Source organism: Rousettus aegyptiacus, unplaced genomic scaffold (assembly GCF_014176215.1).
Source record: "Rousettus aegyptiacus isolate mRouAeg1 unplaced genomic scaffold, mRouAeg1.p scaffold_m13_p_5, whole genome shotgun sequence".
NCBI lineage: Eukaryota > Metazoa > Chordata > Mammalia > Chiroptera > Pteropodidae > Rousettus > Rousettus aegyptiacus.
The window spans coordinates 12793440-12809363 of NW_023416308.1; the positions used below are offsets into that span (position 1 = coordinate 12793440).

Below are 15924 nucleotides of genomic sequence, written 5' to 3' on the forward strand. Positions count from 1 at the left end.
ACTGCTAACTGCACTACTTCTCTCCCCCCTCCAGCAGTGAGACAGCCCCGCAGCCCCGCCCCGCCCAGTATCGGCAACAGAGAGGTCACGTGGCGGGGAAGCCGGACGCCGTCGCGCCTGCGCGGTGAGCTCCGGCGCTCCCGGGCCGGGTGCGGGAAGCCGGCGGGCAGCGCCGGTTCGCGCGCTATGATGGCGGCAGCTGCGACCCGGGGGAATTCTGGCTCCGGCTCCAGCTCCAGCGCCTCGCGGGGCTTCTATTTCAATACGGTCCTTTCACTCGCCCGCTCCCTGGCCGTGCAGAGACCAGCATCCTTGGAGAAGGTAGCCTGGGCGGGCCCGGCTGCAGGTTGACAGGAATGGGTGACTCGGGTGGCAAAGAGGGGAGGCGGGGCGAGGGTCTGCAGGAGGCCGAGAAGGGGGTGGCGAGCTGCCCGTGAGAAGAGGGAGCTCCTGAGCCTAGTGGGCTGGCGGGTTAAGGAAGCCTGTGGGCGGTGGATCCTGGTGAAGAGAGAGGTCGTGGGGGAGGGGTCATGTGGAAGGATTGGCGGAGACGTTGCTGGTGGGAGGGACGTGTGACCTACAGGCCTGGATTCGACCCAAGGGGCACCTTGTAACATTGCTGGGGCGGGGTGGCAGTGAGGTGCAGTGGGAAGAGCCAAGTGTCAAAACCTGGGGCTCCGCTCCTGACTTCCCATGCTTTTTATTCTGTGATCTTGGGAAAATGCCTTTCTTGTAAAATGAGGGTACTTTTACCTCTTCGACGGCTTTACGGGATTGTCATGAAGGGCAGATGAAATAATGTATCTGAAAGTGCTTTCTGAAATGCCGATCTACTGCGCATTGTTTTTCTGTGAGACTAGAGGGGGCATTAGATTGGGTAAAAGATTGCATTTGAAGAAGGGACTGTGGCAGATATGGGAAGGCGGAGTGAACTGTCAGTGGGCAGAGACTTGAATTGAGGATTGCTTCAGAGGAGAAAGAACTTATGCCAAAGGAACCCTTATCTTGGGAGAAAGGTGAAAGGCACCTCAGATGTCTAATTTTACAGATTATTCTAAAATCTGCTGATACAGGTTTTAGAGTCAGAGCTAAGTTTGGTCCTGCACTGTCACTTACTATGCGTTGTCTTGGATAAGTTCTTTCAACTCTGACAGCCTCCTTTAGCTTATCTGTGAAATGAAGTGGTTCTTGAGGATTAAATGAATTCAAGCTTAAAGTGCCTTGTGTCAGCTTTCTTCTTCCGCCGTGTGTGATGAGATTCATTATAGTATACTAATGAAGAGATGGGATATCCCCCCTCCCTCCCCCACCACACACAGCAGATGGAAAGAACTTTGATAGTAGAAGAGCAGTGGTGACTGGAGACTGCCTGCTGCAGTTGGGAGTGCTTTAGTGGCTTTGGTGAGGAGTGAAGCTGAAAGGCTGTTTTAGGCACTTGGGCAGAGTGACCTAGTTCTTCCTTGCTTTTATAGTTTCTTAGCATCGATTTAACATTCATCTACAGAGTGAGCAGGTCTTGGGAAACTGATACCAACCTGACTTTGGAGTACAATAGAATGGAAAGAATATGGGTTACAGAGATAGGACCACATGAATTTAAATCCTGTATCATTTGATTTCTTTGATATGACTCTGGGCAGCTCACTTCCCCAATATGATTCTTCGCTTTCTTCTGCAAAATACAACTAATGAATATAGCCTCTAGGTTGGCAGCTCCCTGATACCATCTTTTACTTTGGAGGTACTTCAGTCTCATTGGCAACATTTACAGATCACTTCAGGAAAGAGTTAACAGAGCAAGCCTGAAGCTGCTGTCTTCAGAAGGGCTTGCTTGCAAGATTGGCCCCTGACTGTCATCTGGGAACTTGCCACTTGAATCATTCCCTCCATTCCCTAATTGATAAGGGTGGGTGACTGTGCCTAGACTCTTTATACAAAAAATATGACTTATGTCGAACACATGCTTTCCTTCTGGGAATCTGGATTTTTTATAGTTGCTAGGCAGACAGTTCCTATGTGACCAGCCCCTAGTAAAAACCTTAGGTGCTGAGTCTCTGATGGAGTTCCCTAGGCACAAACATTGCACATGTGTTGCTGCATTGTTTGCTGCTATAAAAGAGAGAGAGAGAATATGAGGACACTCTTCAGATTTCTTCAGATTGTACCTCAGTCTTTTTCCTTCCTGTTATCTTTTCACTGTAATAAAATTTAGCCATGAGAACTACTATGTATGTGTGGGTGGTCTTGGGGACCCCAAATAACTTTCTTAGAGGAGGCTTTTATAGATGGCTGATTTCATCAAATATATGTGAATTCCTGCTATCATCTAGGATCTAGAGACTTGATTATGCTAGGGATCATTGTTACTATTTAGTCCTATAGACTATGTCTACTTACTACATTCCCCTACTCTAAAATTATAAGAAAGAATCCCTTAGCATTCATAAGGAAAAGAATCTTGAGACTCTTACGAGTAAAGGAATTTCTGAGTACCTATCCAGAATAATAAAGATGGAGACTTAAGGGGGGAGATAAGTAGTGAAAAATCTCTCTAATTTCTTTGTTTCTATTTTCCCTCTTTTTCTTTTTCCAGAGAGAAAGCAAAGGACTGAGGAGGGTTTAGTCCAGATATGGTTGACTAGAGGAAGGCTAAATTTTCTGAATTAGACCTGACATTTCAGCTTCGACCTTGGTAACTTTTAGTGGCACTTGAGGCACATTAATGACAACATTCCCCATCTTTGTCCCTCTATATGCCACAGTGTGTGTACTTACTCTAGTCACCCACTCTAATTCCAGGCTGTGAAATCAAGCCTATCACTATTTAGTGTGGATTTTATTTTTTCTTTAATTAATTCATTCTTTCATTCAGAAAACATTTATTGAGCACCTACTATTAATTGGTACATGCTAGGCAGGTAAATAAGAAATAGTCATAATTTGGTCACTCAGGTGACCAGCAACAAGTCAGATTGGCTGCAAGTCCTTCATCTACTCTCGTATCACATGTCTGGTGACCAGACTCCTGCCATGTTCAGAGAGCCAAACCCAAGACCCCTGCACATCTATTCTCTGATCCGTATCTGAGCTTTTTCTTCTAGGCTGCCTCTAAGACTGATGTTCCAGCCCTGAGGCCCACTCCCAGGATTGTAGCCCAACTCTGAGGGCACTCTTGGTGATGCCTTGTAGACCACGTTCCACTCAGAGGGAGAGTTTTCAGCACTCTCCCTCTGGGTGAAAGGTGAGAAAAGAAAAATATGAAGAAAGAGAATCCAGTCTTACACTGGAATCTTCACATATAGTCGATTTCTAGACTCCCTCTCTCTGATTTCTGTATGCCTGCCTGTCACGCTTTACTTTCCTTGTTCTCATCTGTCTTCAATTTTAATATATGTGCTGCCGAAGCGAGCACTCTCATCTGTCTTCAGAATGTTGTTGAGCTGTCCCTGCCAAGCCTCCTGGCTCTTCCTGGTAATACTTCTCTGTATCCAAGAAATCAGGAGACCTGTTTCTGCCTTTTCTCATTTGGCCTGTGCCATACTGATGGACCCGAACCCCTGGGACATGGAGGGTCTGGACAGAGCTGCAGGGTAGGTAGCATTTCTTGCCCTTCCATTTCTCTTCTCACCCTCAGGAAGCTTTGATCAGAGTCTTTTTCCACGTCCTGAAATGTCTTCTCTATTTTCTTCTGTTAGAATGCCAGAATCTTGTCGCATCTTAGCTAACTATCAATCTGATGTTTAAACAAAACTAGGCATTAGGGACAGGCCAGACCCTCCCTGGACAGATGTGTTCCAGAAGATGAGCTGGTTAACTCTTACCTATAATTGGAGGAATACATGGCCAGATGGTGAGGTCAGTGGGCTTTCTGGAGTTCATGGTTATCCAGTCTGTCCTTTAGAGCAGGGGTTCCCAACCTCCTGGGCCACAGACTTGTTCCTGTCCATGGGCTGTTATGGACTAGGCCTCACAGCAGGAGGTGAGTTGAGAAGAGTCATCTGTTTTTGGAGCTGTTTCCCAGTGCTAGCATCACCAGCTCAGCTCCACCTCAGATCATCAGGCATTAGATTTTCATAGGAGCACTGGTCCCTTTGCCAAAAAGGTTGAGGACCGTTGCTTTAGAGTGGTCTGCCATGGAGTAAAAATAAAGATGCTGACTTTTTTTTAAGCATCATGAAGCTGAACATTTCCCATCCTCTCTCCCTTTCCTTTGTGAGGCCATGTTAAAAAATAACCATCCATGAAGTAAGAGGAGAGAGAAAGCACATTGGAAAAGGGCATCATGTTGCTAGAACCATTGTTATTAAAGCAGCTCTAAAATATTTTAAGAAGAAATTGGAAGAAGAAAATCTCTACCTGTAATAATGCCACATTAATTGTACTCCTTGCTAGGGCGGCCATAACAAAGTACCACAGTGGCTTAAACAACAGGAATTTATTTTCTCACACTTTGGGAGGCTATAAATCCAAGATAGAGATGTCAGCAGTGTTGGTTTCTTTTGAAGCCTCTCTCTTTGGCTTGTAGATGGTCATCTTCTCCCTATGTCTTCACAGTCTTCCCTCTGTGCCTGTGTGCGTCCTAATCTCTTCTTAATAATAAGAACACCACTCAGATTGGTAGGATTGGCCCACCCTAATTATCTTGTTTTAACTTAATTACTTTAAAAAAACCCCATGTCCAAATACAGTCACATTCTGAAGTACCTGGGGGCTTAAATATGTGAATTGGGGTGGGGACACAGTTCAGCTCATAACATTAACCCCTCAGCAGTTTCATTTCTTAGAGCTCTGTTTTTAATCTTCAACCGTATATAGCTATATTTATTTCCTTCTTCAAAAATAGCTCATATTTGTTATTTTAATGGCTTCATGCCATCTTTTGTATTGACAGACCATAATTTACTTAAGCATTTCTGTTTAAACTTTCTAGTTTTTCCTTTGTGAAGCAGCATGTTTGTACACTTAGCATTTTGTCATCTTCTGAATTACATCCTTGTGTTAAGATTGTAGGTGGGTTTTGATGTTTACTGCCCAGTTGTTTTCAAAAGACTGCACGTAGTTATGACAGCATCAGCAGGACACCTTGTGCATATTTATCTATAGCTTCACCAGTGCTGGATTTTATTTATTTTTCCTGCCAGCTTGGATCCCAAGATAATACTTGACCATGGTTGGCCATGCTAAATTATGAATTAAACAACAACAAAACAAAACAAAAAGGCTGAAGTGATTGTGTGATACTGCTGTGTTCTCGTTTTCTGTTTTGTGGTAACTTGAGTACAGCATTCTCTTCATACTTGTGGTCCTGTTGCTTGAATACCGACTCCTAGCTGTGCCTACTCTGGGTAGCTTACTTTCTACAGTTGAGTCTGTTAGGTGTGCACCCAATCCCAGCTCTCAGCTAACTTACAAATTAGTAGCAGCAGTGAAAGTGCAGGGCTGGCCGATTGTATGTCCAGAAAGAGCCAGTGGCGGACTGTGTGGCTTTTCAATAAAAATCCCCTGGGAAGATATTTAACTGTTTTGCACTTTGCTGGGGTAAAAATGTGAGGTGCAGATATTTTTTTTCTTTGGGTACCAAACCATTTTTCCGTGGCTTTTGACAGGTATGTGAAAAATGTAATAGAAGTTTAAAAAGGGAAACATGCTCTAAGAAAGTGAAAATGTTGTGGGCACTTGCTGGGAGGTTACTTTCCCCTGAGATTTTAAGTAGGGAAGGCTTGGAAATGATGAGGATGGGCATACGTAGATGCTAAGAGTAGTTGGCAAGGGAAGGTCAAAGCACCGAGGAAAATGAGGAACAAGTAATAGAGGTCTGTAGAAACAGTAAACCTAAAGGGAAGAGTGGAGATGAGACTGGAGAAGAAAGTGGGTGACCTCATATGTAGTCCCTGACTCAGAGTTTGAATTTAACGGATGAGACAGGGAAGAGCCCTTGAGTATTTAAGGGCCTGAGAGCGATGTGCATTAGGAAGATTATTATGGCTTCATTGTTTATTTCAGTGCCCTTAGGGAGTCTAAGAATTGATGCATCACTAGCTGTTTGCTCTTTCAGAGGGCAGAAATGTTTTATTTCTGACTCCTTACTGCTGATTCTCTTTGCTGCTGCCTGTGTTTGCAGTTTGTACCCGGGAGAGATGTGGTTGCTTCCAGTCCCTTTTACCATCAGCTGTTCCCAATGTTGATTTTAATTGCTGAAGTTTATCTCTGCACTTTGTGTTCCTGATTACTTTATATGTTTATTTGTTTTTGTATTTGCATTTTGTATTGGCAAGTAACTTGGCATTTTGGAAAAAAGCTTGGCTTTTATTGAATATTACCAAGCCAGCCAGCCTACTACTTTTGTGTGTGTGTGTGTGTGTGAGATAAATTGACGAGTAAATACAGGGTTGAGGCAAAAATCCTCAGTTCTCACTTGCATTTATTTGTTGAGTTTTGAGAGGCTCGCTCTCTATTGCTGAAGCCATTCTCTTTTTCTGAATGTTTCTGTGTTAAGAGCTGGTCTGGAAGCCTGGATTCAGGACAGTTAAGGCTATATACCATTATGAAAGCAAAAGATGGTGACATTCATTCCTTCCTTCCTTCATTCATTCATAGAATAAATCTTTGAGTGCTTGTTGTGTGCCAGGCCCTGGAAGGGCCCACTAGAGGGATGAATAAATAGACATTGTATTGTAGTTATAGAGTTAGTTACCATGAAGAGAGACAGGCAAATAATTACAAGTAAATATAACTTAAACTGGTAACAAGTGCAATGAAACAAAAGTAAATGGTGTCAGTGAATTTTATCTCAATTAAAAAGAAAAAGGTAAATGATATGAAGAAAGATAAAATGGGGTCCTGATTTATGTGAATATCAGGGGAGACTTTCAACACAGCTAAAGGACGAGTAGAAGTTAGCCAACAAAGTGTGTAAAAAAGAATACTCCTAGCAGAGAGAGGGTGCAGATTGTTCAAAAGCCCAGAGGAAGGAAATTTTTGACTCATTCGATGACCTTAAAGAAGGCTACAGTGGTTGTAGCTTTGGCGGGTACACAAAAATAGCCTGAGGAGGTGGGCAGGCTTGATTATCCAGGGCAGGGTTGTGGAAATAATTTTGGACTTTATCCTAAAAGCAACTTAATAGTTGAATAGCCCTCTAAGGGATTGGTGAAGATTATAAAATATTAATAAGTAAAATAAAAATGTCAATTGTGATTAGAATATAGATGGAAATATTTTAAGAACACTTTAAGTAAAGCTGTGAAAATTACATTAGTATGAACGTTAAATATTGTTTTTCTGATGTCTTTTCTCACTTGGGAGAATCGTCCGTTAGATCTTTTAGGGGAACTTATAATTATAGGATCATAGGAATTTGGACCTTCCTTCTTTTCTAATATAAGCATTTAAAGATACAAATTTCCTCCAAATGCTGCTTTAGCTACATCTCACACATTTTGTAAGACGTTTTCTTTTTTCATTATGTTCAAAATATTTTTTCTAATTTCCCTTATGATTTCTTCTTTTTTAAATATTATTTTTAAATTTTTTTTTAGTTGAGGCAACCCTTGGTTGACCTCACAGATTGCAAGGATCTTGTCAGCTTGCAATCCTTTATACCCATAGTACCCGGTCGTCCTAGGTGGTCTCCCATCCAAGTACTAACCAGGCCTGAGCCTGCTTAGCTTCTGAGATCAGACAGGATCGGTCTTGTTCAGGAGCATGGCCATAGACTCATGATTTCTTCTTTGATTTTGAAGTATATAGAAGTATATTGTTTAGTTTCCAAAACTGGAGGATTTGTAGATACTTTACTGTTGTCGATTTCTAATTTTATTCTGTTGCCATCAGAAAACAATGTTTGATTTCAGTTCTTTTTAATTTATTGAGACTTAGGATGTAGCATATGTAAGATATATCTTGGTAAATTTTCCAGTTATACTTGAAAATGTATATTCTGGTTTTGTTAGGTGAAGTTTCCCATAGATATTAGTAAGATCAAGTAGGTTTTTCAGGTCTTCAGTATCCTTATTGATTTTCCGTTTATTTGTTCTATCAGTTACTGGGAGAGGAAGTTGCCAACCATAATTGTGGTTGCTTCATATAATTTGAAACTTTATTCTTGGAAGCATACACACTTATATGTATAGTTGATGTCCTCAACATCAATTGACCTCTATCATCATGAATAGCTATAATCTTTGTTCTGAAATCTACTTTGATATTAATATAGCAACACCAGCTTTCTCGTTAATGGTGTTTGCATAGTATATTTTTTCCCATCCTTTTACTTTTAGCCTATGTCTTTACATTTAAAATGATTTTCTTGTAGACAGTAGGTAGCATGCTCTTTTTCTAGTCTGAAAATCTTTCAGTTGGAGTGTTTAGACCCTTTACGTATAATAAGATTATTGATACGGTGGGATTTAAATCTGTCATCTTGATATTTGTTTTCTATTTGTCCCATCTTTTTTTTTCTTGCCTTCTTTTGGCTTCATTGAACTTTTTTTTTAAGTTTTCCATTTAATCTCCACTATTGGCTTATTAGCTTTTTTAAAAAGTGGTTTTTCTAGGATTGAAATATGCATTTCTTTAATTTGTCAGTTTACCTTCAAATAACATTATCCCACTTTATTTATAATGTAATGACCTTACAATTATAATTTCATTTTTACCTCATCTTTTGCGATAGTTGTCATAGATTTTTACATCTCTGTGTTCTAAACTCCACATATATTGTTTAAATAATCATAAAAATGAGACAAACATATTTACAGATACACCATTTTCAGTTTTCTTTATTTCTTTATGTAGATTCATGTTTATCCCTGGTATCATTTAACATTTTTTTTATAGTCCAGATCTGCTAGTGTGATGAATTCTCTCAGCTTTCATTTGTCTGAAAATTTTCATCAGTTTCATTTTTGCTGACTATAGAATTCTGGGTTGACAGATGTTTTTATATTAGGACTTAAAAGGTGTTATTTCATTTTCTTCTAATTAGGAAACTGGTTAATTTTATCCTTGTTTCTTTGTATCTATTTTTTCTTCCCTCTGGGTATTTCTAAGATTTTCCCATTTGTATGGGTTTTTTCAGAACTGAATTATGATACGCCTTTGTGTGGCTTTTTATTTATCTTACATGGAATTTATTGAGGTTTTTAGATTTGTAGGCTTATATAGTTTTATGAAATTTGGAAAAATTGTTGCCATTATTTCTTAAAGTAGTTTCATCTGTCCCTCTCCCCCTTTTTTCCCTCCGGACTCTGATTACTTGTATGTTACAGGTTGTCCCACATGTTGTGTCTCCGATCATTTTCCTCACCCTTTTTTCTTCTGTGCATCATTTCATCTAGTTTCTATAGACATGTTTTCAAGTTCACCGGCCTTCCTTCTGCAGTCTCTGATTTGTTGGTAATCCAAGCCAGGACTTTTTAAAAAAATTGTTTAGGATATATTTTTCATCTCCAGAAACTCATTTGATTGTTTTGTAGCTCTCATTTCTCTGCATACTCAGAGGTTCATGTCTTCCTTAAAACATCTGAACATAGTTATAATGGCTGTTTTAATGTCCTTGCCCGCTAATTCCATCATTTGTCATTTTCTGGTTCTGATTCTTTTTCAGGGGTCCCCCAAGACTATCCACAATTTCAATGAGTTAGGGACTTAGCGCATAGTTTACTTGTAGTTAAGGTTTATTACAGTGAAAGAATACATGGGAGGATCAGCAAGGGGAAAAGACAAAGTGTGCTCTCTCCTTCTGTTGAAGAGACACATCAGATGTGCTCCTTTCCTAGCAATGAAAGTATGCATTAGCATGTGTGCAATATTTCTGCCCAGGGAAGCCAGTTAGAAACTCATCACCCAAGGATTTTGTTGGTGGGTGGTCATACAGGTACCCTATGTCTAGCAGCTGTCGAAATTCCAGATTACCAGAGGCAAATCAATGTTCAGCATAAATCACATTTTACAGTTGAGGCATAGCGAACTACCCTTAATAGTTAGGGAATGGAGACAACAGTGCCAAGTTCTCAGACCCTGTCCAAGGGCCAGCCTTGTAAGCTAGTGTGTGTACCTTAGTATTCATCAGACTCAGAGGACTCTTTTGTAGATTCCTGAAGTATTTTTCTGCTGAGCTCTCTCTTCTTCATAAATTCTAGCTCCCTTAGACTTCCTGTATTCCCATATTTGTTTCTTCAACTTAATGAGACCAGCATGATCTGCTTGGGATTCCCTTCCTTGTTCTGTGGTTCATGATATGTCTTCTGGCAGAAAACCAGGGCAGTCATAGAGGTCACTTTGTTTTCCTTTCTCTCAGGTATTAGAGTCCTGCACTCCATGTTTCATATATTTGTATATTTTTCTAGTTGTTTGATGGCAGGAAGATAAACCCAGGTCCTGTTATTCCCTCATGGCTATAAGTGGAAGCTCTTGGATCACAGGATTTTATTGCTGGAGCAGAGACTGCAAAACATCTGTCTGGTCATCCTTTAAAACATGAGAAAACTGAGGCTTGAGGGAGATGATTTGATAATATTGGCATAGTTTTAAGACACGAGCAAGATTCCATATGTTTTTGTATATACACACATTTTGTAATTTGTCCACATTTTACAGAAGGAAATACAAAGGCAGAGATGTTCAGATAGGTTTTGTCACTTGTTTAGGGTCACTTAGGTAAGAAGTGGAAGAGCTGGACTGAAAATCAGAACCTCTTAACTCTGTGCGGTTCTCCTGATCATTTGAGAAGTGCCTATGGAAACGATGTCCCAGGACCCTGAGATGTGCATTGTATGCGCAGCACTCTGCCAGGCACAAGAATGGTGGCTCGTTAATTGTGTGTAAAGGCTCGTGTAGTGCTGCCTGTGTTGAACATTGTAGAAAACTGTGTTAATTTGTCACACAGTCATCTGCAGATCACCAAAAGAGCATCTTTAATGAAACCCCCATCCAGGCCTGCTAGGAGGAGCAGATTGCTATGCCATCTGCATGTGCAGCTTCTTGTGCATCATGTCACAATCACCTTTGTTTGTCCTGATAGCTCTGAGCCCCTTAGAAATGTTAACTTATATTCAGTGCTCTCTGTCTAAGGGGCAGTACATTTGAGAAAGACAATTAAAAAATGGTTTTAACAACAACAACAACAACAACACAAAACTATCACTAATACTTAAAGCTTAATCTTTAGTTCTCAGGGAATTTTGTTTCACAGAAAGATATTCCCAGAGGTTTCAGTTAACAAAAGTTGTATGCCTTTAAAAATTGCTTAGTTAGCCAGCTTGTAATGCAATTATTGTGGTTTTATTTTGATCTAAATACCTTACCTGCACTCACTGTTATGTTTGATTCTCATCTGCAGCTTGTGAAGGCATCTTATTTTCTCTTTGGTTTGTCATTTCCTTACCTTGGCAATCATAGTTTCACCTTGTGGTCTCTCTTAACAGCCTTGGGTTAAAGTGTAGTTCGGAATTCTTGTCAAAGTCCATGTAAGTTACCTCTCTCGCCTCCCTGTGGTCCATTGGGTTATTGACCTCAGAGTGGTGTGTAGAGCCCCTCGGGATCCTATTCGTAAATGAGAATAAACCTGGCTCTGTCAGGTTTTGAGCTTAATGACCTTTTATAATGACAGGCTCTATATCCCCCGCCCCCTTAAAAACAATTTGTTAATTTGTCGTATAATTCTGGGAAAAAAATCTTTCAATGTTATTTTTTCATTTATTGAATTATAGCATCAAAGCTTTATTCTGCATTAGGACTTGGACCTTTCTATATCCCAGTTTCTTAATCCGCATAATGGGGATAATTAATAATATTGACCTAATATGCTATCGTGACGATTAGATGAGATAACACAACCCCAGCTCCTGGCGTGTGATAAATGCTCAGTAACTGTTAGCTGGGGATACAGTCCTGTTTGCATTGAGCAGAAGGTTGATGCAAGTAACACCAAAATAAGATACAAAAAGGTAATTAGGAGTACAGAGTTCTCGGTGGGCTACTGAGAGGTGTGATGGGAGAGATCATGTTATGTTGCTGGGGTCTGGCTGGAAAAGCTGTGAGAAGCAGGAGACAGTTGAGATGATTTTAGAAAGATGAGGTAGGTTGAATGAAATGTTGCAGATGGGCGAGGACTACGGAAAAGGCCAGGCAGGGAGAAGTGAGCGTTTTATTTGGGCCTGGTTGTTTGGAGAGGTTGGGGAGGACCTTCATTGCCAGGCTGGGAGTGTGCATTGGAGTGAGGAGCCATCGAAGGTGCCTGAGCTGGAAGTGGTGATCCTGGAGTAGGGAGAGACAAAAGTCAGAGAGAGGGTCTGGTTAAGAACCTGTTGCCTTAGGTTGTGCCTAACCTGTGACATAAGGATGGGATAACACGATGATCTGCCTGCAGGTGGGCATTTGGCAGTTGAGTGTGTGACCTCGCGCAGCCGTCCATTTGTGATCTTGCATATGTTTGGGAGTTGTTAGTGGTCCTCAGGTCTGAGGTCCGGGTGAGCATCATTTCAGTGTAGTAGTTGAACTTTTGTGCATCCTGTATTTCTTTAGAGAAATTATACCAATAAAAACTCCATGTCACATTCCATTTTTTTCCATGTTTTTTTTTTTTTTTTTTTGCTGAGATAATTTAATAAATTTGGTTTTTGTTTACACAGAGCTGTGAACTATTCAAGACCATTTTGTGAGATTAAGTTTTACATGCCTGGGTCTCTTGTTTCAGGTGGTATGTCTCTGCTGTGCCTGTTGCAGCCCTGGGTGTCTTCGTCAGGGTTGAAATAGCTGTATCTCTTGCTCCATGAAAAAGAGGAAAACTTTTCTACTTAGATTGAGACTCTTGGGGAAGTTATATTTAAGTAGGAGTTGTTTTATGATATTAAAGACTTAAAGAAATTGTAGGACCTTTGTATGTAGAAAACATCTGCTCAGCTTATTTGATCCAGATTTTCTTTCAGTTCTGAGTTACATTTTTGTTCTTGGATTACCCAGATTCTATCCATCGAAATATTATACACTTTTATTTCTGAGCTCTAAGGGCATAAATATTATTGTCCTTTTAAAAATGAGATTTGCATTAATGGCAAAGTTGTTTCCTACTATTTTAAAATATATATATTTTTCTAAATCTGAGGTTAACAATGTTCCTTAAGGATAATACAGAAAAGAGTAAAGGAGGAAATAAATATTGCCTGTAATTCAATTACTAATTTTTGTATCTTTCTTTATAGGCAGGCCAAGTTCTGAGTTTTATTTAGTACTCCTTGACTAATTGTGTTAGTTTCCTATTGCCGCTATGATAAATCAGCCCAAATTTAGTGGCTTAGAACAACACAAATTTATTGTTTTTCAGTCTGTATATTAGAAGCCCAACACTAGTCTCACTGGACTAAAGTCATGGTGATGTCAGGGCTGTGTACCTTTCTGGAGACTTTAAGGAAGAACCCATCCCATTTGTCTTTTATAGCTTCTCAAGTCCCCCACGCTCCTGGTTCATGGCCCTTTCTTTCATTTTCAAAGCTGGTGACATGGGGCCAAACCCTCACGGCACATCACTCTGATCTCCTCTTCTTCCTCTCCTGTTAAGGACCTTGTGATTACACTAGACCCACTCAAATAATTCGGGATAACCTCTCCATTTCAAAGTCCTTACCCTAATGACATCTACAGAGTTTCTTTTGCTATGTAAGGTAATATATTCACAGATTCTGGGGATTAGAACACATACATCTTTGTGGAGCCTTTATTCTGCCTGCCACACCAATGTAGTTCATGCATCCTTGAATTGTTATGTAGATCTCTAAGTTGTTTAATAGCTCTTTTTGGTATCTGTCTTTCACATTTTAAAACTCCTTTTAGAGTAATTTCTAAATGGTCACAAATGATTTCTGTTTAAATATTTTTAATTGAGCGGAGGTGGGGAAGGAAGGTCTGAAGTCATAGTAGCCTGGAGTTCCTTAGAGCCCCTCTGGGCAGACAGTCCAGAGAAGGCAAGAATGGTAAAAACTGCTGCCTTCAGATATCTCTGCTGAGTTTGGTGACAGCTGTATGGGCAGTAGGGTTTAGAAATGTTCATGATGCTGAATGCTTATCCTGGGATATTGCAAGTACTCATATCTGTGCCTATTCTTCTAGTGTAGTACTTAAAAAACAAACATTGTAGTACTTAAGAAGCAAACAGAAAACCCAACCTAGCCCAGAACACTTACACTGTGAAGAGATATCCAGTTCTTACACTGGCCATAAAGGAGGAACCTTGGGGTTTGCCTCTACCCTCTGGGGCAAGTGCTGGAATGGGCTGGCAGCATTCCTCCAAATAGGGGAGGGTCTGGATTGGGAAGAGAACCAGCCACAATAGTCAGAGTGAAGTCTGGGCAAAAAGTAAGAATAGGCGGGAAGGACTGCAGCCTGGGGGAGAGCGAGGGTGGCTATTATCATTCATGTCTGCAGTGGAGGAGATGGGGATTCAAAGATAAGCTATGATTTTTGCCCTTAAGGAGCTTACAGGTTAGTGGGGAGACAGACAAATGCACTAACATTAAAGGTAGGGTAGCTGCTGTTGTTGATGATGTTATTGGAGCCTTTCAAATAGATAAATTGTGTTTATACCTTGATTGTCTTCAGGCTAAACATTCCTTTAACCACTCCTTGTATGGAATATTTCCCAGACCTCACATGCTACATGTCTGTCTGTATGAATACTTTCTAGTGTGGCAAAAAGGCAACGAAAATAATCTTTCCTTCACTTCCACATGCCGCCCATCATCAAGTCCTGATACTCTTTTCCTTTGAAACATATCCTGAGCTGGTCTATTTCTGTCTCTTATTTTCATTACCATCTCTGTCTGAACTACTGCAGGATTTACTGACCTATTTCTTTGCTTTTCCCCTTTTTCTTCAAAATCCATTCTTCATGCAGCACCTCAGTTCTAAACTTGAAGCGTGAAGGCTTCTGTGTGTGTGCCCCAGCAGCTCTGGCTTCTCATTGTTATTACAGTACAATCTAGGCTCCCAGCCTGGCCTGGTGGAGTTCTGTGGGGTTGTCTCTGCCTGCGCTTGGACTTCTGGGCAGCCCTGCATGCCCTTTCCCACCGTGCTGCTGCCCCGGTGGTCTCTGCTGTTATGCTCTTTTCTGATTTTTCCCGGTTGGTTCTTTCTTAATTGAACCTAGTTTAATGGGCACCTTCTTAAAGAGGACTGCCTTGATCACCCCCATTGAAAGTGGTCCTGCAGACACTGTTGTTGGAGAAATATAATTAAAAATAAAATCTCCCAATCCAGAAATCCTCTCCACAAAGATAGAAGAGAAAGAAAATACTTGTGTTATTGAATGAGCATTAAACCATAATGGGATATGCATCACAGGCAGCCCATTAAGAGATTGCAGAAACAGAAAGAAATCTCACCCTTTTATATAACCAAGCAGATATAACCTATCACATACACATTATGTTTTCAAGGTAAAACTTAATTAGTCCTCAGGAAAGAGGATGTGACCATCTGTGTTAGCCAATTGGGTTTAATCAGAGGAAAAACAAATTCCTTCTATCTTTTTGCAGGAGGGTGTTTTGCAACTTGGTGTCAGGAACATGCTGGAGTTAGGCTCCTGCCATCCCACAGAAACTGGGAGATAGGGGTGCTGTGTCCCTTGATGTACATTTCAAAGAGAGAGCTTCCAGGTCTTTGTAAACGGCATTCCTCGGTCATAAAGCTTACAAATTGCCTGTCTAGTCTTCAAAAGGATTTGTGTACATTTCAAAGAAAGGAGAAATACTTAACAATGGTCAGTTTTCAATGTAAAAGAACAAAGAAAAAGGTGGAGAGGGAAACATTCTTCCCTTATTTTCAACAGAGTGAATTAAGCCTCTTATTTTAAATTTGTATTTGTCTTTACACTATCAGTAAATAGTACATGAATGAGTTAAAGCATGTCATCTAAATTGACCCTTATAT

General features: G+C 40.6%; 1 protein-coding gene across 1 annotated transcript in view; it reads left to right on the forward strand.

Annotated features, from left to right (window-relative positions):
• The first annotated feature begins 186 nt into the window (after positions 1-186).
• The window catches only part of PI4KA (phosphatidylinositol 4-kinase alpha), a 109045-nt gene continuing 93307 nt past the window's right edge, over positions 187-15924 (forward strand). Inside the window, exon 1 of the mRNA XM_016120120.2 lies at positions 187-321. Coding sequence (XP_015975606.2) covers positions 187-321 — 135 coding nt within the window. The remainder of the gene's footprint in view (positions 322-15924) is intronic.